The 27,360-nt window shown below is 43.8% G+C and overlaps 3 protein-coding genes across 5 annotated transcripts in view; 1 reads left to right on the forward strand and 2 right to left on the reverse strand.

The window, feature by feature from the left end:
* Positions 1 to 714, reverse strand: part of dock11 (dedicator of cytokinesis 11) — a 66,813-nt gene extending 66,099 nt beyond the window's left edge. For both annotated transcript variants that reach the window (XM_038731148.1, XM_038731147.1), the window contains exon 1: positions 349 to 714. In XM_038731148.1, the coding sequence (XP_038587076.1) occupies positions 349 to 453 (105 nt within the window). In that variant the 5' untranslated portion in view covers positions 454 to 714. The remainder of the gene's footprint in view (positions 1 to 348) is intronic.
* Positions 715 to 1,616: 902 nt separating this feature from the next.
* On the reverse strand, positions 1,617 to 5,447 carry haus4 (HAUS augmin-like complex, subunit 4). The gene is made up of 9 exons (XM_038731150.1): positions 5,291 to 5,447; positions 4,715 to 4,854; positions 4,248 to 4,379; positions 3,835 to 3,975; positions 3,497 to 3,593; positions 3,218 to 3,363; positions 2,906 to 3,036; positions 2,668 to 2,736; positions 1,617 to 2,392 (listed from the first exon to the last, which is right to left on the reverse strand). The coding sequence occupies exons 1-9, from the start codon at positions 5,343 to 5,345 to the stop codon at positions 2,206 to 2,208; spliced, it is 1,098 nt and encodes a 365-aa protein (XP_038587078.1). The 5' UTR covers positions 5,346 to 5,447; the 3' UTR covers positions 1,617 to 2,205.
* A 3,757-nt stretch (positions 5,448 to 9,204) lies between these two features.
* On the forward strand, positions 9,205 to 26,282 carry fxr2 (fragile X mental retardation, autosomal homolog 2). Of its 2 annotated transcripts, none has more exons than XM_038731165.1 (17): positions 9,205 to 9,918; positions 12,826 to 12,878; positions 13,887 to 13,980; positions 15,268 to 15,339; positions 16,733 to 16,881; positions 17,077 to 17,170; positions 17,507 to 17,623; positions 17,765 to 17,935; positions 18,043 to 18,121; positions 18,257 to 18,414; positions 18,845 to 18,931; positions 23,001 to 23,220; positions 23,343 to 23,522; positions 23,652 to 23,846; positions 24,027 to 24,134; positions 24,312 to 24,400; positions 24,495 to 26,282. In XM_038731165.1, exons 1-17 carry the CDS (start codon positions 9,868 to 9,870, stop codon positions 24,603 to 24,605), a joined length of 2,028 nt encoding a protein of 675 aa, XP_038587093.1. In that variant the 5' UTR covers positions 9,205 to 9,867; the 3' UTR covers positions 24,606 to 26,282. The 2 variants fall into 2 exon arrangements, with proteins under 2 accessions (XP_038587093.1, XP_038587094.1); XM_038731166.1 differs by having other exon boundaries at positions 18,257 to 18,366.
* The last annotated feature ends 1,078 nt before the right edge of the window (positions 26,283 to 27,360 follow it).

Consider the following 27,360-nt stretch of genomic DNA (forward strand, 5'->3'; position numbering starts at 1 on the left):
GGAAACCAAGCCGGCACTTGACCGCTCCATAATGACCTGTCTTTAAACGCAGCGCTGCCAATAACGCTGAGCTGGAGCGCACTGAGACACGCGGGTGCTAACGTTACACGAGCACAAGGCTGGTGGGACAAGCGCGGTGAATGAAAACTGGGAGAAGGGAGTCTGAAGAATAAAGCAAAAAGAAGAGCAGCAATGGAAAAAAATAAATAAAGAGGAATGGAAAAGCTAAACGCCGCAAGGACAACAGAGGGGAGGCGGCAGGCTAACCAGGTTATTTGTAACGGTATTATCCCTGTTAGCTTAAATGACCGCCGCCGGGTCCACAGACAGCGTTTAAGCTCCGCTCACCACAAGGTCCACGGTGCTCCTCACAGCCTCCGACACGCTCTGCCTGACTTCCGCGGCCGTACCGGGTTTGCTTAACCGCTTCGTGAATTTCCGCACCTCCGACATCCTCTGCTTATAATCCCCTTCGTGTGTCCCGGCGTGGATACGAGCATGCCGCGGGTACCGGACGGAGCGGCAACCACTGCTGTGTGACAGCCAGATGTGGGTTGTGTTGGAGGTGAACCAGCCAGCGGTTCACGTCGCGAGGCGGGGCCGCTGCTGTTGCTGCTGAGGAGACCAGAGAGGGTTTAACAGGGCGAGATGCTTCACTCCTACCTTCTTCCGGTTCCTGCTCAGCGGAGCTAAAACAAAGATCGTCAGTTTAGAGGAAGACAACGGAGTGGGTGTTAATCTGACAGCGTCAATCACAGTCTACGAAATATTAAACTCAAGTTTATTTTGTATGGTTGTGATTTGTTAAATGGCCCAGAAGAAGTCACTGGTCTGGTTAGGCACTTTGTTTTATGATATGCTTAAGAATACACGCAAACTAATTCAATCAACCCAAATCTACTAAATTACTGTTTGTAATGACACATTTCCTTAAATACTACATGAATAAAATAAACTGTATGGGGATATTAGACAACTAACATTGCTGCCAGCGGTGATAAAGATGTTACAAAAACCTGGAAAAAAAAGTGTAGAAATGTGTTAAGGTGACTCCTCAGCTGCTGTCATGCGTCAAAAAGGCTCATTTGGACACCTTGAATTATAAAACCTCAAGTCTCGAGCGCTTCACTCTGTGCACATTTCTTTAATTTAAAAGTAGTTTGTTGTATAAATTATTAAAAGCGATAGAAAAGAAAAGCAAGGACACCAGCTAGGAGTTCACCATGTCAAGTACAGAATAAGGTTGAAATAAAAAAAAAATATGCAGATCTCAGACAAAATTGGGACTGTACTGCCATCTTGTGGATTATACCGCAAATTGCAGGAAACTAAACTAAGCATTTTATTCAGCTATTTTTCCCAACATAAAATCTACAAGAGCTCAGGTTTATTGTGAGCGTTTCACCAGTTTCACTTTCATAATTTTGATGTCACTTTTACAGAGTGTAGGACTCGTGTACTTCCTCTATTACATGACAGGTAAGAAAAGACTGAAAAGCCCACAAAAGTGGACAGAACACTGGGAGAAACATGGACATGACTGATGCTTGAATTAATCTTCTATAAGGATTATTTACATGACATTGTGTCTTACAAAAGAAAGAATGACAGCAGCATCAGTGCACTTACTATTTTTATTTATTAATTTAGGCTATAAAATGTGTGCCAAGGAAGGAGAAGATGAGCGTGATGTTCTTCACGACACCCATCATATGTGAAAGGATGTTGCTTACGTGTGTGGACCTGTCTTGTATACATTGTTCCCACCACACAACTGCAGCGAGAACAGATATCAGCTCAAAGAAAGATGTTATATAAATATAGGGTCTTACTCATATTCAGAACCCTGGGGACATTATTGTAGTTTATTTTCTATCGCATTATACATGCTCACCCAACCGTTGGCACATTTTACTGTCTTGATAGCTGAGGTAAGAGTAATGAACACAAAACAAGCCTAAATGGGTTCAGGTGCAAACAAAGAATCCACTGAAGAGGCTTGACTGAAATTATTTTAGTTAATTAAACCATTCTTATGTGAGCTCTAATGGGAGCACTCACTAACATACACGCTACATAGTTCCCGTAGACCAAAAGTCCACACAGTCTCTGGGTCAAGCGTCCAAAAGCCAGCATGTCATCGTGAGGAATGACGCACTATAAGAAGGGATCGGCTGGCTGTTGTCCCGCCGTCAGATATGATTTTCACTTGTTATTGTACTGGGTGAACTCCTTCAGAGCCCAGTTCTTCAGTTCTATCTCATGCCGTAATCTGCAGTACTCCTCAGCCAAGTGCCCAAATTCTTTGCCCAAGATCTCAAAGGAGGACAGTTTTATCTCAACAGACTGCTTCTCCACCTGACAGGCCTTCAGCTCAGACACCAGCTTCTCTCTAAAATTAAGACACAACAGAAGATTATTAGGTTTTTAGAGGACCGTCAGCCAGAATGCAGTTTCTATGATAACATTTCCGAAGGCCCGGATCAGGAAGCTGCAGTTCAAATGCAAGGAGAATTTAAATGACAAACACTAGTGAGAAACAGTATTGATTTCCTCGACTGCCATCACTGTGTTGCCTTTCAGAAAGTGGAGTGTGGTCATATGATTTATACAGGATTACAGGGCAAACATAAGACATTAGCCAGAGATGGACAATAAGCCTCTTGCCTTATTTTTCTATGAGCAGATATTGAGTCCGCTGTGTACGTGTCCAGCTGAATGTCCACAATCTCTGTCCTTTGAAAGAAGAGCAGAAAAATAGACATAACAAAAACTGAAATGCATGTAATACCGATGATCTAATCATTTGAGTTAATTCTCCTAGCATGTATTTCTGGATAAGGGCTCCAGTAAATGTCCAATCTAAAAATGTTTTTAAAAAGGCAAAGTACTGAAAACACTTTACTTGATCTTCTGTAAGACTAATTCACATTTCCCCTCAAGGTACTCTAATTTCTTCCCGTCCAGATCTGTCTGGATCCTCAGTCTGTGGTCCAGGATGAGAGACTGGAGAAGCTGTATACACTTAATCAGCTCCTGGACACAAGGCAATAAAAAGAAAAGGAAAACTGAAAGCAAAATATTGTTTTGTATAAAGTAAAGAGAACATATTTATGGCTTGTACACACAGTAACATTTTTATTGTATGCAATAACCTGTCATAAACAGAGCAACATGTAGCTTGTTTTAGTTCACATGTATATGAAAGAGTACTTACGGAGAGGTAGAGCTGAGTCTGTCTCTGAAGCAGAACTGTGTTTTCCCGGCAGGTCTCCTTCAGACACTCTGATCTCTTCTTGTCTTTGTCCAGCTGGGCTGACAGATGAGACAACTTGGTGTTCTTCAGACCCTCGCTATCATTCTCTAGATAAACAAAACAACATCCTGGTCATTAAGTCAGAATATGGCAGAACAATCGAGTGACGTAAAAAGGGAGTGGAAGGGAATGAGGATTTTTGTTTGCAGGAACAGATAAATTTGCGTCTAGATACTGTACCCCATTCAGGCTGATAGTAAGAGAGGAGGCTCAAACACTTTTTCTTCAGATGGTTCTCCAGCTCTCTGGGGAGACCCTGTTTCATTCTTTGAACGTTCTAGTAGACATCAACACAACAAGCTACATTTGAGCATTAACATTCAGCATTTCTGTTTCGACTACTGAAGTATTTCCCTACTCATGGTCAAGGTTCCATTTCAAAGAAAATGTGTCTGCTTTTGTACAACTGTACTCTTTGCTGTGAGATCCTCCATCTATCCATCATTTCATTCACAAATTCACATAGAACACTTTAGCACCAAAGTAAACCATTATCCTTCTATATTTGTATGACTCACCTTCTCTGGTGGCAGGAGCTCCATCACCTGTTGAGAGTTCAGACCCAGAACAGGCGGCTGGTCCTGGTTGGTAGTGTTACTGGGGTCCAGCTGTCTGATACACTGAGCCACCAGCAGACACTTCTCCATCGTCTCATAGAACTACACACACACACACACACACACACACACAGTTAAAACGCTGTAGAAGTCTGCTTCTTTGACCACAGTGAATGATCTTTCGTCACTTGAGTGAACACAAACATGCAGTGTGCAGATTACTAATACAATATTTCATGGTAGATTTCTGGATACCGTTTCAAACTATGTCCTTTAGCTGTGATTTGGAGCTGCAATGTGTAAAATGTGCAGCTTTAATGCCTGATAGCCGTTTGTGCATTCGCGGACTGTGCAAATATGCATGCGAAATGTACCATGTTCTGGTCAGGGGGTACAGTGGCATGGTGCTTCCTGATACTGTGGTCCTGGATCATCTCCTGCAGTCCTGTGTGGAGGCTCTCGGAGCGCAGCCAGTGACGCCTCTGGCTCTGCAGCTTCTGCTCAGCCTGGAAAAAGACATCGGTAAGTGCTCACAGATACAACCTAACAAAGTCAGTGTGCAGGAGCAGGAACGCCCCATCTCTGTGATTGCAATTCCTACCGGTTACCAGTAGAGGTCGGTAAGTCATAGACAACTTACTGTGTAATTAAATATGAATAACTTCTTTCCACAAAGTAAGAAATCTTGGGAACATGTAACTGTTTGGTTTAACTTAGGTTTCGCTCGAATTGCTTCATGTAATACTGCTTCTTACAGACCAAAGAGCGTGTGTGTCAGCAAACGTAGAATGCTACATAACTGAAGGTTTTGTCCCAGTGTGAGCACAGTGCGCGCTGATACCTTGTCCAGCTCGGTTTTCAGTGGGACAGTGAGTCCAGTTTGGTCCACATGTTGTGCCAGGGTGGTCAGGAGTTTACAGAACTGAGGGTTCTGGGTCAGATCCTCCTCTGTGATGTCACACAGGGGGAAGGAGGCGAGAACTGGGCGGGAGGACAGTAAATACATGAAACCTATTATCCAAGGCCACAACAACACTCTGTCAGGAGATTCACTACAGCGCAGGAGTCAAACTGCAACTAACGTTAAATGCTAGCTTCTTTCACAGCAAGCCTACTTTCCAGGGACAGGGGTTGCAAATTAATCATGGCTGGAAACCTGTATGCATGGCATCTACTTTGTATTCTTATAAAGCAATGTCCCTTGCGTTTGTCCCCGTCAAATAAAAGCTAAATAAATACATACCTAACTGACTTTATAATAAATATCTTGGTTATAGGATATTAATAAGTAACATGAATACACGACGTTTTGTCTAATCTCTGCATTTCTTTGGTTTCAAGCCACTATGCATTGTTTTAGAGTAAAGTCAACAGTCCAAGCAGCAATTAACGTGAGCTTTTAAACTTGTTTTCTTACCCTGTTGGTGCAAACTGTCACCGTTCCCAAGCGTAAACTCAGGTTCAGCGGACATTTTCAGCTGTACTGTGTTTCTTTTTAACCAAGCAAATTATGTTTTCTCGCTGAAACGAACACGACATGAAAATGAAACGCGTACTTCCTGACTCGAGTTGCGCGCGTCTACAGGGAGCGTTCCTATTGGCTAACTGACCCACGTGGTTAATGCAAAGTTCCGCTTCTGCCTACGAGAGAAGCGTGCCACTCGCGGGAGCGCGCACTGCGAAAACCAAAGTTACTGCACATTTTAATCATTTGTAAGGAAAACTACTATTTAACAACAATATAATCTTCATTGACATTGATGATGATAAATTATATGAAGTGCAGATTTGTGTCAAATGATGACAGAGGCAAGAGAGTTCCTCCTGGATACTGCCAAGTATAGAAGAACAGTGCTCCTGCACTTCACACTAGATAGCATAACATGGTACAAAATATGCACTGTTTATCATCTAACTGCATCTTCACTGAATATTAGTTTCATATAAAAATCAGACTAACTGAGTGATGTTTAAGAACTGGACAAAATGCAGACTGCTGCATTTGTCTTCAGCTCTGCACCTCAGATGGACTGAAAGAGGGACTTCTGGGGAAAGAGGCCGCCACTATGTCTGTTTGCACGTTGTGGCACAAAACTAATGTAGGCCTACTGCTAATAGCCTACGTTACATGCTGACGTTGATATAAAATCCTCTGTGTTGACAGTTAGAGGACACGTCTTCCGTCAGGTTGGAGCCCAGTGTAGTTGTAGTAAAGGTTTGATAAGGACTTGGAAGGATGGCAGCAGGAAGAAGTGAAGGGTTCTGGGTAAGAGGAATCTCTGGTTCAGGACCCTGACTGCAATGGGAAGAAGTCGGAAGGAGTGTGTGCCTTCTTCATTCTTATCAGGACATTATGATGTGATAGCATTAGCAGGTGAGTTATAAAAAAAAAAAGATGCTCGCTATGAGGCCAACGGCAGCCGACAAGCCAAATCATCTAAAGCTGAGGTTGCTGGATGAAAGGGGGGTGAAAGCGTGACATCATTGGGCACATCTTCAAACTATGTGCTGACCAACTGGTGTTCAGTTCACAATGATATTTAACCTACCCCTGGCTCAGTCTGTCATACCCTCAGGCTTCAAGAAGTCCACCATCATTCCTGTGCCCAAGAAATGAAAGAAAGACCAGACTCCCTGAAAGACTACTGCCCAGTGGCACTCGCCTCTATGGTGATGAAGTGCTTTGAGTAGCTGGTCAAAGATTATCTGCTCCTCACCTTACTGTCCCAACCGATCAACTGAAGACAAGAGAGCTACGTGAGACTGCTGTTGATTGACCACAGTTCAGCATTTAGCACCATAGTCCCCTTAAGGCTTGTCACAAAGAGGGGACTGACCCGCAGGTGTCAGGACAACAACCTCCTCTTGAACGTCAGCAAGATTAAGAAGCTGATTGTGGACATTAGGAAGAATTCGAGGAGGAACTGCAGCCCCCTTAACATCATCGGGTCCTCGTGGAGAGGGTGGACAGCTTCAAATATGAAGGCCTGCCCACTGACTGCTGTGAGAAAGGAAAGGTAGAGACTGTTTGACACTTGAAGAAATTCCAGGTATTTCTACTCCTGCACCACTGACAGCATCCCGGTGGTGGACGTCTTATGGGAAAAGCACCTAACAGGACCGCAAGGCACTGCAACGGCCAGGCAAATTGTATCTCAGGCACCTGGATAACGGCCTTTTCTCCAGGCCAGCACAGAAACTCAGGAAGAGTTTCTACCCTCAGGCCACTAGGATCCTAAATGAGGACGCTGCTGAAAAACTAATATTCAAGAATATTTTTTACTTACTTATTACTCAAAGTTACTTACAATTACCATTGTTATTTAGTATTTGTTTATATTCGTATTATAATTGCTTTTTTTTTTTGCACAATAGTAGGAGCTTGCGGACATACATTTCACTATATTTGTACCCTGCATGATTGCATTTGATAAAGAAAGTTGAACTTTGAAAAAGCACAGACGGTTAACAAAAATATCTTACAAATGATATTTATGTAGTCACTTCGAATTATCCTCTTGTTCACAAGGCTTGGTACAAAGCACTTGAACATACCTAATGTGTCCATTTAAAGCAACAACAAGTGTACCCCAACCACGTAAAACAATTTACAACAATAATCCATAGTGGATCGTTGGTTGTTTTCACACTTTCACGTAAACCACAGAGCTAAAGTACAAATGGTACATTATTGAGTGTTGGCCTTGTTGCATCGATCGGTGTCTCAGTAATAGTAGAACACAGTGTTTGTGCTGCTTGACATTGTTAAGGTGGGTTTCTGAGGGTAAAAACTCACTCTGCTGTTCTCATCCAGATTATGGGAATTCAGTCTACTCAATCAAAACATGGACTTAGATACTGTAAAGTAGATGTTTAGGAACACCACTGGTGTGGGTTTGACTTGGTTAAGGGGGCCTGTAAAAGAACAGGCTCTCTGAATACCACCCCATCTTCTCTTCACATTACAGACCTTAAGCTGCACAGGGCTGAGGGTTGAGAGGGTGTCTCTTATCGTGTTTTGATGCTGTTCATCATTCTCCTTGTCCTCAATATCGTTTTAGATCTGATTTCTTGCCCTTGGCTCTGACCATCAGCTGGCACCCACATTTGGCCAGTTGTTGTGGTTGGTGTCGGCAGTAAAGCTAACCTGCTATACAAGAGCTTGTTGAACTTGCAAGGTGATATTGCAAGCAAAAAATCTTGTTTTGCTTTAATAAAGGTCAATAAAATTTAATGCTCTAGTTCAATTCAATGGGAATTATTGTCGTTATTATTCTTTTTGTTTTTGTTTTTGCTGTGCCAGATTGGTATAATTTTTTTCTGCAGTGGAAAACACGATGAGCTCGACTAGCAGGGGTTAGTGAGGGTAGGGGGATAACTAGGGCTCGCAATTCAAGTTATTTTCATAATGGCTTCTTATTATCAGCACTTGGATGTTTTTTGGAAGAGATTACACAATATGCCTTGTCATTTGTTGGGCTCTCTGGCAGCTGCGTCCAAAGACACTAAGCTCCCTGCTATCGTCAATAATATCTATAATACTTTGTTATGCAGAATTTTAACAGCTGTGGAAAGACTTTCTACAAGACTAGTTAGATATATAAAAAAAACAATTGAACTGGCCCTGTAGCCATATTCTCTCCCATCCATATTGAATCTGAATCTGGGGTTCCAAAATTGTGACATTTCCTGTGGTGTGTGGTTTTCCCCCATAACCTTTGGCCTCTCATGTGCGCTTCTGACAGCTGTTTCCTCGCGACCGTCCTTGCCCATATCTGATCATCTTGGTTCTGCATTCTTGGTGCTTTGTAACCACACCCTTACCTAACTTTGCCCAATGTTTTATACTACTTCTTTACTTAGTATTGTACTGGAATAAGGTGCAACCTGCCACAGTTTTGTGGGTTTAGACAAGATGTGCCAATAAGCATCAAATAAATCCCTAATCTGGTGTGTTTTCCACCCTCATATAGTTTCTAGCATGTGAACTTCTGCTTGGTACACAACATGTATAGTAATTTCACTGTAGTGCTGTTTACACAATGGCTGGTGGTCCTCACTCATCAATGAGTGGGCAAAATTAAACATAGGAGCCAGTCAATTTGAGTAAGAGTATAATTGACAGGGAATAAAACCAATGGATTGTGTTAGGATGCGACTCTCTGGATTTTATTGGTCACGCTTATGGACCAACCCTTATTTGTTAAACCAATTAATGAAAACTTGAATTGATTGCCGAGGCATTCGACCAATCACAAGCCTGGTTTTCCTAAAAGGCGGGTCTTTTCCGTGGAGGGGTGGGGTGTTCGAGGTCATTCAGTCCCTCTCTGATTCACTCTATCGGCGTGTGTTTGTGGGGACGGTTGGAGTTGGAGTAAGGAGTCGCCGGGCGGTAGTGCATCTCAAACGCTTTTTTGGGGGAAAGAAACGCCGCTGAAAATTGCACCACAGACTTAAGAAACGACCCCCGGTGACGACTTCTGGGACAATTATATACAACGCAACGACTGCGCCACACATATAGCCAACAAACGCAACCAGGCTATCAAATGCTAGCCAGCTAGCATCCCTGAAAACTGACGGGATCAAGGTGTTGATAGCTAGCCTCCCAGCTAATTATCCATCAGCTAGCATCCTCCAGCCGTAGCATCATTAGCTTGCTTTTCCTCCTCGCGTCCGTCGGAGGCTTCACCATCTCTCGTGGCGGTGCCTTTCAGCTCGCGAGCACCGAATCCCACATTCAGACAAACACAAGAAGACAACGGAGCTTGCTGCTGCTGGAGACAGCGTCTGCGTTGCATTAGTTGACACCATCACACCCATCTCCCCAACCCCTTCTCCTCTGCCCCTGTCCCTCCACCCGAAACACTGGAAATCCACAAGCGGCCGGATATCGGCGAAGGGCCGGCGAAGCTGGGGGTGTTACCGTTACCGGACTCGCAGGGAGTCGTTACAGCCACAGACAAGCTCTGCCGTGGGGATCTACCGAGCAGTATGGACGGGCTGGCCGTAGAAGTTCGCGGCTCGAACGGGGCCTTCTACAAGGTAACATGGTTACAGTCGTAGTTACTAGCTGTCCCAGTTAAAAGTTTTGTTTCAGGAAAAACTGTTAGGTTTCGTTCTTCTGAGCCCGGCCCCTGCTAGCCTTCACTTGGCTAATGTTAGCTTCGGTCCAGTCCTCACGAACAGAGATGGTTTTGCCTTCCATTAGGGTGGTTGGCCATTGTGGGGTGGGTAGCTAGCTCCAGCTAGCTGTGAAGCTAAGTACACTTGTCATCACCATGTGACGTTATGGCCTATATTTGGTTGTTTTTTAGCAAATATGAACACAGCCTAAACCGTAGGAAGCATATTCCCATAGTTATACAGTGATGCTCATAACACTGCTTTGTCTCGAAATGTGGGATGCAAGCCTGTGAAAGTGAAGCGAGATGCTGAGCAGACAGCTGTTTTCCTGCGTACAAGTGTGAAACGCTACATCAAAGCTCGCATACTTCACGTTTGTTTGGTTGCCCAACCCACGTTGTAGCTGCTACTATACCTCACATCTTATGTTTAGTGCTCTGACAACAAAGAACCACAGGGTCTGTTTCTGTTTCAGTTCTGTCTCGTTTTCAACTGAAAGAATACTTTAACATCCAGACACATGGCTTAAAGTCTTTGTTGCTGCTGTGTCACAGCTTGTTTTCAAACATCACATTGAGATGGCAACTTGGTGACTTCAAATTGAATTCTGCACATTCGTTTTTATTAAAAGAGGGCTTACATATCTATGTTTTTACTAGTCGCTCACACGGATCTGGGTCTTGGTGAACATTATAGGAGTTTCTGAAAACCTGATGTGGGTAATCCCAACCAGAGGCGACACCATGGTGATTGGGGACACACAAGCAAACTCTACCTGTCCTCTCCTGTTTTCCAGTCACACATTTATGACATCTTATTTTTACCGCTCTCAGTTGAAACACATGTATCTCCATGTGCTCTTGTCCCCTCGTCTGTCTTCGGGTGTTCAGCTGGTCAACCGGCCACATGGCGGTTTAGTGAGGAGCCTATATTTACTCTCCTCATGCTGCTTCACCTGTCGTTCTGTTTTACAGGGTGACAGTTTGGCTCTGGCGTGAATGAACGCTTTTCCACTCATCTCTATTACGCCTTTATCTCACAGCCCTCATTTAATGGACGACACGGACACTTAACTGTGTTAGTGACATTCTAAATGTCATATTGCAGTAGATATGTTGTCCTCAATGGGAGAGAGAGGGGCAAAAAGCTTGATTACTTTTTTTCTCCCTGTTGTGATTGACACACAGGGTAAAAGGATTTAGCTTTTCGAATGCACCTCTATTCACCTTGGTGTCAGTGTGAGTCGGGTTTTTCTCTTCAAATTCGAATCACGATCATTTTTTTATGAACTGGTCAGGACACTCAGTGCAATTTTCTTGATAGGTGCTTTGTCCTGTTTATAGTCATGTCCTTCTTTTGCAGCGGTAAGCATATAACAGTCTTTGTGTGTTGTTAATTGTGAGTGATTTTCCACATTTGTTTTGGTTGTGGTGGGGCGGGTGTTTTATATCTTGAATCAATTGTCAAGTTTTTTGCACATTCGTGTATATTTAATCATAAGCAGACCAACACAACACCTACTTGTGTGGAAAAGGTACGATTATCACATCTAATAAATTTTCACGAGAGCAAGGTTGCAGTGAGGAACCTGGCAGGTCTGGTCTGAAAGGTCCTGATCACCACATGGACCTGCATGTGGCTGCTGGCCTGAGGATGAAGCAACGTCACATACGGAGCTGTGACCCTTCTCTGGCCCAGCCTTTCCACTAGTCATGTCATGCTAGAAAGAGGGCTTGCCTGCTCTTTGACTTGGTGGAAGTAATACTTGACATCTGACATAACATCCACAAGCAGCTGTTTCCTAATGTTAACTAATCCTGATGGGCACTTTTTCAGTCAGACCTGTTGGGGTTGCTGGTTCGTTCTCCAGAAGCTACCCAGCTCTAGTGCCAATTGGATCCCGCAGAGCCAGAAGTTAACAGTTTGTGTCCATACAGAGGCGAGTTTTAACCAGTTACCAGACCAGCTCAGAACAGCAGTAGGTGGTAATTGATCACCAAAGTTGTATTCAGAGGGCTGCTCAAAGGGTATCAAAAGACCGTGTCTGCACTCCCATTGCCCTTGATCCAGGCTGAAACCCTAGCCAACTCTTGTAGTGCAAAGGCAGCACCTTCCCAGCAGGTGAATTCACACCCCCCACTCCAGACCCCCAGGCATGCTTGCAAGTGAAGATAGTGCCTGACTTCTCTGTCCCATATATGGTAGTGTCACACCGAGGGGCACGCCACACCTACCACTTTCTCCTGCCTCCTCATTGCTCAGCGGTGGTGGTGGTGGTGGGGGTGTTCAAAGTTTAGGGCTCCTGTGACAGATTTGTGGACGGTCATGATGGATAAGTAACACCTTGAAGTGATATCTCTCATAACAGTTGTCTCATAATCTGTCCATATGGGCTGGGATGAGCGAGTGCCTGTCTTCCTCATGAACGTGCCCTCATGAGCGTGGTTCTTATAAAACTATAGTCTTCCAACTTACACACTAAACGAGAGCTCGTGCATTTTAATTCTGTGTGTTTGTGTGTGTGTGTGAGAGAGATTCCCAGGCTGTCTGTGCTGTCAGGAGGAGTCGGTGTTGTTTGTCACTTTACCCAGCACAGGATTCACAGCCAGAGGATTGTGTCAGTGATGTGATGTCTCGGCTTCCAAAAAGCCCTAGATGCTCTTTTTTTTTTTTTTTTCCTGCAACAGTATCAGTCTAGCGCGTCTTACAAGTCAGCTGTCTGTGTTGTTTACATGCAAAATCAAAAATGCTCACAGCCCCACCCCTCGTCGCTGTCTTGTGTGCATTCATGGGAATAAAATTCTGCCTCTCTGCTTTTTCTTTTAGGGTTACATCAAAGATGTCCACGAAGACTCGCTCACAATCGTTTTTGAAAACAAGTAAGTTTGCTCTTTTTGGTAACCTCTCCTGTATGCCTGCTTTGTGATAAATTGTCAGTACATGGGGAAATGAAGCCTGGACTGTAGTAATTGAGTTATGACGACTGCTCCAGGCTAGTGCTTTACCCAGACATTCAAAATGGTCCTCTTGAGCACCTGTGCTTGGCATGCAGCTGTCCATACACGTCTCTAACCATTCACCCCCCACCCTGCCATCCTGATAGCATGCTTTCCTATACTCCTAGCCCCACCTACCGTTCCTTTCTACCACCCATCCCTCTGGTCCCTTTTTATCTGCTTTGCTCAGAGTGTAGAGCAGGGTGACCCTAAAAATAGTGACCCAAGGTATGCGGGAGGGAGGGGGGGTGCAGTATGGTGGCCTGTGTCGTTTTGGGGACGGTTCCCACACCCCTTCTCCTTTTACTTTTTCTGAGCACATGGAGGTGTTGGAGTGGCTGATTGTAAAACATATTGAATGAATAACACATTTTTGGTCTATAATGATTGATAAGGCATTCAAATGAAAATCTGATTCAAAATGAGCTTGAGAGTTTTTTTAAGATATAAATACTGAATGAACATAGAAATGAGTCACTTTTCATTTTATGTGTGCGGTGTAATAATTTCATTTTTTAAACTAATTTACTGGACTTTTTAACACTCTCTCAAGCTCTTTTCAAGTTCTTATTTAATGTAAAAGGACATTTTACAATGAACATAGCCTGTCACTGTCCAGACACAATTCCTGGAGCTTCCTCATTAAACTTCAATACCCCCCCCTTTTTATTTATTTATTTATTTATTTTTAATAAATTTTCATTAATGTCTGTTTATGTGCTGCATTAATGCTGTGGGTAATAAACCCATGTCATTGCAATCCTAATATAACATGAGTGAGAAAGAGCTTCAACAAGACTGCTTGAACTATATAACATTATTCAAATATTGTTACCTGTGACTGTTGATAAGCTGACATGTTTGTGTTTTGCCTCTGTCGTCTCGCCATAGCTGGCAGCCAGAGAGACAGTTGCCCTTCAGCGACGTGCGGTTACCTCCTCCAGCAGACTACCACAAGGAAATTGGTGAAGGAGAGGAGGTGGAGGTAAGTCCCGCAGTTTTGCAACTCTGACGCCGCTCATAGCTCGCTAACCTCATGTCTGAAGATCTTGATGTCTTTACACTTTATCAGGTGGATCATTACAGGCTAGTAGGGCTGAACGATAAGCAAAAAAAAAAATCATATTATTTTGACATATATCGCAATATGAGTCACAATTTTAGTGAAAATGTCATTTTTTATTGTTTGTTTGTTGGCGTGCGTCGGTACCAAACAAGCATGTTCCCTTCCGTCTGGAGAATATGATTTATAGCACAACAGGATCATTCGATAGCGATAATTATCACGATATATGTCAAATCATTATTTCTTTCAACTTCAAAGGCTGATTTTTGTGTAAATGGAAGAAACCAGATGGTTAATTGTGTAGTTAAACTTTTCTTTATGGTCAGAATGTGACAAACACTTGATGCCAAACGGTGGAGCACTTTACTTCACAAATCTGAGGTAGAACGTTCAAAACTATTCTGATAAAATCTTTTTCAACAAATATGATTAGTAAATCTCTTTTCAGCATCCTTTTCCCAAACAAAATAAATATTTTAATAGAAAAACTAAGTGCTAATTTGTTCATGATTCAAATTAATTAAACTAAATATTTACTGACGATATATTGAACATTTATTATATTGTTATTGAGGAAAATTATATTGCGATAATTATCATTATTGTGTCATTGTCCAGCTCTACACCACAGTGCTTCTTTTATAATGGTATGTTGGGACACTGTTGACCTTTTTATCAAAAAATTGCAGCTCCTGCGCTTGGCCATGTAGCCCTACAGGCTAGTATTGACTTTCAACCGCCATTACTGGGACATCCATATAGCTCTAAAATGCAAAAAAAACTGAGTGAAACCATCTACATTTATTCCCTTAGGAATTTGCCTTACTGCAAAATAGCCAAAACACCTTCAGTCATAAAAATGGTCCATAAAAGCTCTCGAGTCTGTTTTATGACATTGCATATTTTATTCTTGTCACAGAGTTGCCCTAACATATTTAGCATGTTCTCCATATCACTCAGCGCTAGTTAATTGTACAGTGTGCATCTCGTCTGCGATACTAACAGTGAGACAGTGGATTGGCAGGGTTCCATTGAAGACACAGCACAGGTCTGCCGTTTGCTCGCTGAACATGCAGCCAAGGCCGTGTTCACTGCTGTCACGTCTTGCTTCCCCCCCGCAAACAGTTTGAAGCCCAGCTAATGGGTGTAATAGTCGCAGTGTCTTGTCTCACACTGATCTGTCTTTTACTGTGTGTCCTCCTGCAGGTTTACTCCAGGGCCAACGAACAGGAGCCATGTGGCTGGTGGCTGGCCCGGGTCAGAATGATGAAGGGAGAGGTGAGTGGTTGTAGGCAACAACGGGGGGGCGGGGCGGAGGCTAATAGAGAGAGGGAATAAATTGAAACTTAATTTCCAAATAGTTCTGTTGCTGACACATAATGAGCAGATGAAAACTCTGTGTTTTGCCTTTTTATGGTGTTTTCAAATCCCCTGTCTGCCCTCTCATGTCTCCATTATTTCAAACATAGTCACACAACAGTAAATTAAAATCAACCGGATGCTGTTTTGTTGTTTCGTCGTGTGCGAAAACACACTTTAAACCATGCAGCTGTTGTGTTTTTTTTAATCCGGTCTAATTAGCGTAATCTTCACAGAGCCTCGGATGCTGTGGAAACACTAAAACGCTAAAGGAATTGTTAGCTCCTGAGTTTTAGTGGAAAAGGACTCTTGTTATTGAGAAGATGATACCTTGTGTCAGTGATAAGATCCTGTTAGTCTCGCTTCCTCTGTATCGTAGGATTTAATAATCAGTAATAGAGGCTAAAAACTTATCTTATTCTATTATCTCCACCTTGACTGAGTGCTCTGCTGTTTTGCCAGTAACTGCTTAGTGAGCTGCTGTGTGCAGAGTGAATACAGTCCAGTACTAAGATACGTGCTGCTGGGTAATGAGCTCAAACAGTCAGTATGCCCTGATGTGGTCTGACGTTGTACCTTCAAATTATGTTTCCCATACACTCTGTGCTTTTTCTTCACACTGACTTGTGTCCAACTGGATTTACAGCAGTCTCAGTCCAACAGGCACGGCTTGCTTATTTTGACATTTTGTTTTTGAATTTTCTGAACCGGGATTGGCTCTGAGTCACCAGCACGAGCTGCGGGTTGAATAGTGGGTCAGTGGGATATGGAAAGGACAGCTTTGTAGTGCCACTGTGTCAGGGGAGTTGCTGCTGGTGTGGTGCTGTTATTTGGAGCAGTCTGATAAGAGCCTGCAGGAATGTCTAGCGTTGACTGATGGCTTTAATTCTGTCCTTTGAGCATGGTGTGCAGTATTCATCTCACTGCCCAAGTCTCTTATGGGTCCCCTTTTTCTGTCTCTAGATTTGTTACGTCTTTCTCTGCATCTCATTAGACTGGTACGCTTTCATTGTTTCAGAATGTGGGCAAGGAGTCTTGTGTAGCTTCATTAAATAAATGAATGACGCTGTAAAATAAATGCTTTTTTGATGTGAAGTATAATTTTCTTAATTTGAGAGCAGACATAAATGGATTTTTAATTTGACAACGAATTCAGAATTTGGATGTGGATTGAATACAGCTGCTCTTTGTATACTTTTTTTCTTTTTTTTTTCTTTTTCATTTCACATTGGTTATCTGAGCTGTCAAGCTGGCATCTATCTGATATTTCTGGCTACATTATTAAAATCGGTATCTCTTGTATTGTTTTCAGTTCTATGTGATTGAATACGCGGCATGCGACGCCACATACAACGAGATTGTCACATCAGAGCGCATCAGGCCCCTCAACCCCAACAGCCCTTCCTCTCGAAACTCCTTCCACAAGGTTCCCATCCCTGTCCCAGAAGACCTGAGGGACATGTGAGTGTCTTTACATTCTGTAGATGGCAGTGAAAAGTAAATGAATGAATGGAGATTGCATGTCTAAACACCTTTCTTTGAATGTTAAGTTCTTGCATCACAAGTCGCCTCGGTGAGCAGGGAGGTTACGGTGGCCCTATGCTGACAAACGAATAACGAGGCTGACTCTCCTGTGGATTGTGTTCTTATCGACAGCTGCGCAAATGACAACATTCACAAAGACTTCAGGAAAGCCATCGGAGCCAACTGCATCTTCTACAGTGCCCAAACACACGAACTCATTGTGCTGGTGAGTACTCAGAATACGCACTTCAGCTGTCTCTCACCTCATGAACAAGTGAGTGGCCTTGTTACATATCCAGAGGAGCGGAAAGAACACAAAGACCTGTAGTAATTGTAGCGTAAAAAGGTTAAAATGAACCGCATCTCTGAGTTATTCTGGGTATTACTAAAATATTGTTGGGTGTAGAGTTTAGTCCAGCTCGTGCCACACATCTTGCTTCCTCTTCTTGTCTCGAAGAGTTTTGTGTTTTTACCCTCACTTGGACATATCGACAGACACCGACTTATGTTTATATATTGTAACTTAATCCCTTTTGTTTTGTTTTTTTTGTTACCTTCACAGTCTACAAATGAAACCACAGTAAAGCGTGCAACTCTTCTGAGCGACATGCATTTTCGCAGCATCCGTACCAAGCTTATGCTAATGTCCCGCAATGAAGAAGCCACCAAACATTTGGAGGTAAACACACACCCTGTCAAACACACTTCATTTTGCCAATCCTTGTGGGTATGTGTCACTGACCAATCAGAAGCCCTGGCCAATAATTCTGACTCAGTATACACATTTGCACTCAAACCACCTACGTGTCTCCCATCCCAGACAAGTAAGCAGTTAGCATCAGCATACCAGGAGGAGGTGAGAGTCAGGGAGGACCTGATGGGCCTCGCCATCGGCTCCCACGGTGCCAACATCCAGCAGGCGAGGAAGGTGCCCGGCGTCACAGCTATCGAGCTGGAGGAGGAAAGCTGCACGTTCAGGATCTACGGAGAGGTACGCTGCTTAATGAGCCTAAGTGGCGCTGTATGTCAGGTCTTTTCTCAATATATGGATTTCTAATGCTGTAATAATTTTGTTTTAATGTTTGTGTTTTGTTACAGACCCCAGAGGCGGTTAAGCAAGCCAGAGAGTATCTTGAGTTCAAAGAAGACTACTTTCAGGTACCCAGGAACCTTGTAGGTGAGTGAGCTGCAGAACATTCCTGAAAGAGTTCATTTTGTTGCTGACAACCTCCCTCTTCGCATATATACCCTCTTTCTTATCCTGACATTCTTTTGACCTTCCTTTTTCTATTCGTCGTCCTCTCTTGTGTAGGCAAAGTCATCGGCAAGAGCGGCAAAGTCATCCAGGAGATTGTGGACAAGTCGGGCGTGGTCCGCGTCAGGATTGAGGGAGACAACGACAAAAAGCTTCCCCGGGAGGAGGTAGGCAGGCAGGGGGCAGGCAGGGACGACACTGCCAGCAGCAAAGAGGTGAATGGACCGTTCGGCTGGTCTCCCCTCCCCACACACACACACCCCCACCCACACACCCCTCTGCTCTCCAAAAGCAAAGCTTCTTAATTGCAGCGGTGTCTGCTTTGACACTTTTCCATTCTGCTACTTTGTCTCTCTTGTTTTGTTTCACTAGCACTTAACGTTTTCATTGCTTTCAGGACACACAGCCCACTGCACAGCATATGTCAGTTACATTGGGCATGTGTGGGCATCTGATGGGTTGATATGTTTCTGTTGAGTGTGCTTCATGTGGATTTTTTTTTTTAAGCACAGCAATCATCCCAGAAATGGTCTGTAAGTCACCATTAAAAATGTTACGGGGCTGAGTATTTAAAGTAATGGTTATCTGTTTTCCTTTTTAAAACAAACACTCAACTCTTCATCTACCCCTCTTTGTGCTTAACAGGGCATGGTTCCCTTTGTGTTTGTGGGAACCAAAGAGAACATCAGCAATGCTCAGGCGCTCTTGGAGTACCACGTGTCTTATCTCCAGGTTAGTCGATCCTCCATGTTCACCACTAGATGGCGGCACTAGGCTTTTCTGTTACAGCACCTCGGTACTTCTGCACACAGACATTTTTATTTTGAATTTGAATCCATAAATGTGTTTCTTAGTAGCGGAAAGGTATTTCTTTGAAGCACAGCTCCTTCATGTGACGTGTGTGCGTATGTACAGGGTCATTTTATATTAGTCACCTGTCTCCCTCCTGCCCAGCACCACATGAGGAATGCTGCTGAGAGCACCTCATTTTGCCCTTACCTCGTGTGCTTTTATAAATAGCTCCTCTCTCTGGGATAGGGTGATGGGTATGCTGGAGTTTAGATTACCAGCTATCTGGACCCTCAGCTTCTAAAAATAAAGTCAGGACCCCTCCCCCCCCGCCCTGCCTCACTTCCTTCACACCTCCCTTGAGGGTCAGCTGTCGTGGGTGGAGGCAGCTGTCACACTGTGAAGTGAGACCCCCTCCTCCAAATCACCGACCACGAAACCACCATAAAAAACTGCTGTCATTGCACTGCTGCCATCAGACGTCAGTGCCCCCCTCCCCCAATTTATGACGACAATTTATGTGACTTTTCTGGAATATCTGAAATTTTGATACTCTCTAAAGATAATAGTTTTTTTAATATTATGCCATTTAAGTGTCAGCAAACATGCTAAACGGATGCCTTCAACTGTTTTCTGGCTCTGACTTTGTTGTGAGTGAGAGCAGTGGTTGTCACATAGGTGGCATATTACTCTTTCCTTTGTCAACAACTGCTATTCCCATTTTAGGGTATGAGACAAATCTTATCTGCCAAATAGGCAAATCTGTTTAATCCATTTTGGCCTCTGTTAATCTTTCAGCTGTCCTTGTACCACCCAAGATTACATTCACGCTGTCCCCTCACTTTTTAATCTTTTTGGAAAGAGACAGTTTCACGTCCACTTTTGTCATTCAGAAAATCTGGTTGGAATACTGAACTTTACACATTACTGACACTTAGTGGTAGAAAGACAGACTTAATAACAAGCACAAAACCAGCTCAGGCCCACAGCAGATGTTTTAAGACCAAATCTGTCCAGCAGAATTTGTGTGTGGTGTTTTATAGGCAAACAGACGTGTGTGTTTGGAGCAAAACAGTTCCAGTCTATGAAACAAAATCTGTGATTGAAGTAGAAAGAACTGGAATACTGCAAATGATTATTTGCTGATAATTGATATTTGCTGGATTACTAATAACAGTGTTTCCCATTAATTAACAAGACCATGGCGGCCCGCCACAGTCTAATTTGCTCCGTCATAGTTTAAGAATTAACCGAAAATATTTACACATATCATAATGACGTTAAAGCCCTCTAACGTTGTGTTTTGTTAAAGCTCGCACACTTTGGCATCTGACTCGAGACAGCCACTTTTCTTTTGAGGTAACTACTGAAACGTTAAGTCTGTTTCTGTCACTCATTTGTGAGAAGGTGAATAAGCTAGTTTCTCTTAAATTTTGAGTGCACATGTATTAAAGAGGTGGTATTTTGCTCATTTTCTGGTTAAAAATCTTAATTAGGGGTTGTACCAGAACAGGTTTACATGGTTTAATTTTCAAAAACACCATATTTTTCTCATACCGCACATTTCTGCAGCTCCTCTTCTCACCCTGGATGTTGTACGCTCCGCTCTTGAGCTACAGAGTGATGCATCTTACTTGTACAAAATCTTTGTTGGGAGTTGCACATGCGCAGTTCCCAGGTAAGGACTACTAGCCAATCAGAAGCAGAGAAGGGCGGGTCGTAAGAAACAAGGTAGTGTGATCCAAATCAAAGCTGCTTCAGACTGTGACCGTAACCTAGCAGATGGTATAAGTTACTCTCAAGTCCACAACCACAAAACATCATTGTTCCACATCTTACCATAAACCACTACAAAAATCACCATATTTCAACTCAGTTGTACATAAAAATTGGCCAAACAATTTGAGTGTTTGCTCAGTAGCTTTCACATCAGGTGTAACGTTGGCATATTGCTTTAGCCAACGTTTACAACAACTCTGCACTTGGAACAATTTGAAGTTACATTGCCGTGTATATTTTAAATATAATTCACAACCAATAAAGCATACTTACAGGTTGTGAATGTGAATTTCCAGCCCCAAACACAGTCGGCGTTGCATCGCCTTTAAGGACTAAACGTTGAACTGTTGCCGGTGTTCTGACAATCTATGCTGCCTTGCCAAAAATGTTACCATAGCGCAAATCGATAGACTCGACTCTACTCGACTCTACTCGGCTCTGCTCTGTTTTCCATTGCAGATAGTACCCAGAGGTGGTACGTAGCTTGTCGTCATAGCGACGCGACACACAAATGCCGCGACGTAATATTCAATGCGAAACGCAGACCAGTGAAACCAGATACAGCTGCCTCTTGCTTTAAGTTAAAAAGTTCCTCAGAATGCAAAGACAGATAAGCGGTATGAAAACCTTCCAGCTGTGTTTTCCTCTGCCGTTGTTGCTGCAGCGGTCTGTGTGACGGCGGGAGCAGAGGGCTCTGTGAGCGGGCGGCTGGCCGGCCTCACACGCTCCTCCCGCGGGTTGGTGCAGGCTTCCCCCGCAGCCACTTGCAGAGCTCCTCAACTCCGAAAATATTCAAGGACATTTTTGTTCCGCCATCACTTCTGGTAAAACTGTCAATATTCGAAATCTACACAGCTGATTTCACCTCAAAACTTCTCAGAAGTGGATTTAGTGATGAAATTCCATACGAAACTGTAAAATATAAAACTTTCTGTTGCTGGCCTCTGTCTGGTGCAGCAATGATGATGCAGTGAATAGTGAATATTCTCTCTGACCAATAAGCAGTCTGCCTTGTTTTCACGTTACATTTTAGTATCACTCAGCTCGCTTGGAACCTCAATGGAGGTGAAGTGATACAACAAAAAGTACCTGGTAGCAGGTACAGGTACAACATTTCTACAATGGAAAACCGAGTCAAGCCAAGTGGAGCTGGTACTGTGCAGTGGAAAAGGGGCTTAACTAAAATCAAAGGGCCTTCGCTCAGACTAGCTTGGTTTGAGGGCGTGCCTGAGCCCACTAGCTGCTTGGCAAGCAAAATGATGCGTTTTGATTGTGACGTCACAAGTAAAGGAAATGAAGGGCTGGACTACAAACGAGCTGTTTTCAAGCAGTTCAGAGCAGAGCTTTCTGTGGGAGATGGGAACTCCCTTTGGGCTTTTTCACTTTGCAAACCTGTTACATGCACAAAAAAGAGATATAACTCAATAAAGGAGAGGGAAAAAGCATAATGCCACCTCTTTAAAGCCTTTATGGTAAATCCACTGTAATGGATCAGTGCGAGCTGACAGGCAGGTTGGCGACGTTATTCTGTCAGTTTATTTCTTTACAGAGACAAGTGTTGCAGTGTGACAGTCCTACCTGAAGAGAGGCTGTGTGAAGTCTACATGTTACGCGATACGAGAAACAAATACATTATTTATGAAATTGGGTCGGACTTGATGAATTTAGCTCGAGGATACACGTGACCACGTCCGGTTTTCCAAATAAGGTGTCTATACAGAATGGAAATAAGATTAATTTGATTATATTCACAGAAAGTATAAAACATATTACATATGTTCATTAATAGTTAAAAAACAATAAAATGTTAGGGAAATTACTTTTTCCATTTTCTGTTCTTTGATTTAGGATTACTGGAAAAACATTAAATAAATTTGTTGACTCCATCAGCATTTATAGCTATACAATGGGTTTATGATCAAATCACAACATTGTTTAGAAGAGTGCAAAGTTCTTCAAAGAAAGCCTCCGACGAGGCCCACCAACCATAGTCTCTTAAAATCCTGCGGGAAACGCTGTAATAATTCTTATCATTTTCATTTATGATTGAATGAAGTCATTGCAACCCCACACTTGTTGATTATCTGATATGAATAGTAGCATGCGTGCTTTGTTCGTTGTTAAACTTGATGACGTCCGTTGATCAGATGTTTCGTTGAAAACATTTCAATAAACCATGTGCTGAGGAACAGGCAATAAGTGCACATTGTCTACAACTGTCCCTGTTCCATAGGAGGTGGAGCAGCTCCGTCTAGAGCGTCTCCAGATTGACGAGCAGCTCCGCCAGATCGGGGTTGGGTACCGTGCACCTCCTAGTCGAACCGGGGGCCCTGGTGTTGAACGGGAGAAAGGCTACACGACAGATGAGAGCAGCAATTCACTCCACGCCTCTCGCACCTATGGGGGCCGCGGCAGAGGGCGCAGGGCCTCCAACAGCCAGTACTCTGGATATGGTGAGAAAGAAGGATCTGCAACATAATCATTTTGGAAAATAGAAGATTATTCTGTCGGATGGTCATGTCTGTTCTTGTCATATCTGTCTTCCTTTTACATGTTTTGTCTCTGCTTGATACAGGCACAAACTCTGAACTGTCCAATGCTTCTGAGTCGGAGGATGCTGTCGACCGAGACCAGCGGCCCCGCGGCATAGGCGGCGATGAGAGGGGCTCCCGACGGGGCGGCAGGGGCAGAGGCTCTAATTCAGGACGGGGCCGTGGAGGGCCAGGGTCCAAGCCTTCCAATTCCATCAGCTCAGGTAGTTACAGCCTGTGTTTAGGTAACAGACGGGCCAACGCACTTTATAAGAATAGCAACGTTTGTGCTCAAAACTAGAACAAAAAATTTTATCTGTGGTTGCAATATTATTTTTCTGTGACACATTCAGTGCTGAGGGACCCGGACAGTAACCCGTACTCCCTCCTGGAGGGTGAGGGAGAGCTGGCCGACACAGACATCAGCGAAGGCATGGGAGGAGACCGCCGCAGACGCTCCCGACGCCGCCGCAACGACCAAGAGCCCAGCGTGATGGACGCCGCCGCAGAGTCGGACAGCCAGGCCGGCCCCAGCGAGAACGGACTAGGTGAGAATTTAAGTGTTGTATTTTCATCGCTGTTAAAATATATATTGTTGCCATGGCTCAAAGTAGGAGCGCACAGTGTAAATCTCATTCAAACCAAAAGGCTTGTCGGTGTAAAGTTGAAATTCTCAAACTGTGACATTACCAAAGACAGTAACTCATATTTTCTCTTTTTACTTTTAGATGAAGAAGCCAGGCCTCAGCGCCGCAATCGGAGTCGCCGCCGTCGTAACCGTGGCAACCGCCCCGACGGAGGTTCAACCAGCCGTGACAGACAGCCAGGCGAAAGTGGTGAGTCACCAGTTTTTACTAGTTTACATTTTCCACTTCAGAATCGACAGGATATTCTGTTTCAATACGAGCATTTGCTTTTAAAGGACTATCGTCTGGGCAGCTTGATTGTCTTTGTTGTGTATTGTGTTGGGGTTTTTTTATTGCTATTGTTCTAACAGATTTTATTGTTTCCAGTGACTGTTGCTGACTACATATCCCGTCCTGAGTCCCAGAGCAGACAGAACCTGCCCCAAAAGGAAAACCACGCTGGCCCCGAGCCCAAGGTACAGGCACGAACACGCACCTCAGCCTTAGCGTTATTGGCATAAACCAGATTGTTGGACCGTTCTCACCTTTCACCACCATGTGTGCCCACAGGAGAACGGGACCAGCGCCCAGATGCCTGAGCGAACGCCCTCCAAGCGTTCCCCCAGCAAAGGCATGACCTCGGCCAGCGAGACCCTGACCTTGGTCAATGGGGTTTCGTAAGGAGACGGCCCCGCCCTTCGCGAACCCAAGTCTAGAGCAAGACTCCATGGCAAATTCTGTCCCTGCTTGCATTAACTTAAACCTTAAACAGATGAGTGAAAAGTACCTGACAAAATACCTGAATTCATACTATGAGAGTGAAAAAGTACAAAAAAAACGACAAACGCATCTACTTAAAAACACACGTTAACGGTGTATGCTATCCTATCTATCAGTACTTAGTGCTTATTTAAAAAAACAACTAGCTTGCCAAAAAAGAGCTGGTGGATATGACTTGATTTTTAAAAATACTGAAATACGAGAAACAGGACAAGACTATTTTTTTTTTGTTTTGTTTTTGAAACGGTTGTCTTTATTTGTGTTTTTTATGTTAATTTTGTTCATTGTTTATCACTGGTTTGGACTTGGCGGTCGCTCTCTCAACCAAAACAGACGCTTCTCTTAACAGTGTTAAAAGTACAGACGAGAGACGTAAGCTGTAGGGAGTGGCGTACGAGCAGGTAGTCCAATGGCTTATGTGACGCGATGTTCGCACACTGTACCTGGGAGTGGAGACAGACAGATTGGAATACTGATAGACATTGTGCCTTGAATTTGAAAAAAATAAAAATAAAAAAAAAAGTTTTTTCATTAAGTTTGCTTTTGTTTCCTGAGAGGAAGAAAAGTTGGTGGTCTTCCAGGGTTTTTTTTGTTTTTTTGGGGGTTCCAAAAAGAGAATAGACCTGTGAGGGAGTAAAATGAGTGAAAAGAGGAGACAGAAAGAGAGGGAGGGGGCAAAAAAAGAAGTCCGGTGCCAAACAAGAAATTCAAGGCGCTTGTCCTCATTCCGAGTAGAATGGACAGCGTCGTGGTCAGTGCGTGCGTGTACGTGCGTGCGTGCGCACGTATGTGTGTGTTTGTGTGTGCACAGTTGAGATATTTGGCAACCACAAAACTAAACTGGGAGGGGTGAGGCAACGCAACGCAGCCCGGGTCGCACAGTGAGGCATCTCTGTATCAGCAGGCCTGAGGGGTGTGTGTCACTTCCTCCTCTCACCTGTGTTAGGTCTTTGAGGGTCCAGGGTGGCACCCATGCAGCCTTAGAAGCAGAACAGGCTGAGGCCAGACAGACGGCAGACTTGAACTATAGATTTAGACTTAAAAGAGAACTATACCGTGCCTCTTTCTCTGTGTCGGAGGGGGCGGCGGTGCTAGCTTTCAGCCACACTCGTGTCTTGATAAAGCACTGCAGCGCGCAGCTCCGGATGCAGACGAGGGCGACCACCTTTCTGGGACGGGTGCTGCTAGTGGGGGAGGGCCTGGAGACTGCGGACTGTGGGATTGGGACAGCTTCAAATGACGTGAGAGCCACATGACACACAGGGCCCACACTTACAGGTACACACACACACACAATAGGCATACACACCAGGTGCGTGTAAGTCGCCGTGGTCGTCCGCGTGGCGCAGACAAGTACAGGACCGCAACAGAAAACTGTAAACAAGTGTTTGTCTTGTACCTGGCAGTTTGGGTTGGCAAATGGAGTAAGAGAGGGACTCGAAACCTCAGTGGCTCTCTGCTCATGTTGTTACTGTTGTCTTGGTTACCGCTCTCAAGTTTTTTTTGTTGCTATTTCCACATCTTAGAAAATATCAAATAAAAAACTGAAGTGAAATCAACCTCTTCTCTGGAGATGAACTTTGATTTCTCTGTCTTGTGAGTTTGCAGTCTATTTTTCTAACTTGCATGGCATTTAGTTAACGAGTAGTAGGGGCTGCCTGTCCTGTGCATGAGGAAAAAGGGGTGTTAATAATCTGACTTACAAAGCCATTGTTTCATTCAATAGAATTGCTGCTAATGTACACACTGAATGTCCTACTAACGTAGAAACTCAACTTTGAAGAGCAAGAAAATATTTTTGACTTACCCCCCCCCCCCCTCGCTCATCTGCCCAGAACGCCCCAGTTCCTATTGGTGGATGCGAGTCAGGAAGGGACCCGTTCCTCCGCTCACAAGTTTCAGAGTCTCACAAAGTATTAAATTACAAGGGCAACATTGTGCATGACAAAGCAAGCGTCCACATGACCAAAGGTTTTGACAGACAGATGAATGGGGAGTGCGGTTGAATCGAGATGACCCAGTTGCTGCTCTTAGACGTTTCTGCTCGCCTGTGTGTTGTGTTTTTAAAGAGTGAACGAGCACTTGAGTATTTGTACCTTGGTTCAGTTGCATGTGTGTGAGTGGAGGACGAAGCCCTATCTGGTATGTTTGTGTTTACCTTTATACCTCATTGTGTGAGTACTGTAATTTCCTTATGTATCGGCATCCCTCACGTCCTGTTGAAAGACAGCTGACTGCTGCGTGTGTGTGTGTGTGTGTGTGTGTGTCTGTGTGGATGCTGGTTGTACAGTCGACTCCTCACTGTGTCAGATTTTGTCTCTGGTTTTCTCACTCATGTTCTGATGGCAATAAAGGACTTTTCATTGTTTGGTATACATATTTTCTCAACAGTTTGTTCTTATCAATATATCTCCCAACTTTTGTAGGGTTAAATATAACTGAGGCATTAGGTAAAAATATACTGCAGGAATTTAAGCAATATAAAATGACTTGGTTACAAAAAAGAAATGGAAGGTACAACTGAACTAAATTTGTCTCAAGCTATTTTAAGTCCAGCTATTACTGCCACTTTTAGCACCGAGTAGTACTCTGCCTCATCCACATGACTCTTGTGTAATAATTCTTGCTGTGAATAAGCCTTTGCTAAAATATGGGT

This window comes from Micropterus salmoides, unplaced genomic scaffold, assembly GCF_014851395.1.
Source record: "Micropterus salmoides isolate LMB-PRFRI ecotype aquatic unplaced genomic scaffold, ASM1485139v1 Ms_hic_scaffold_2, whole genome shotgun sequence".
In the NCBI taxonomy this organism is placed as follows: Eukaryota; Metazoa; Chordata; class Actinopteri; order Centrarchiformes; family Centrarchidae; genus Micropterus; species Micropterus salmoides.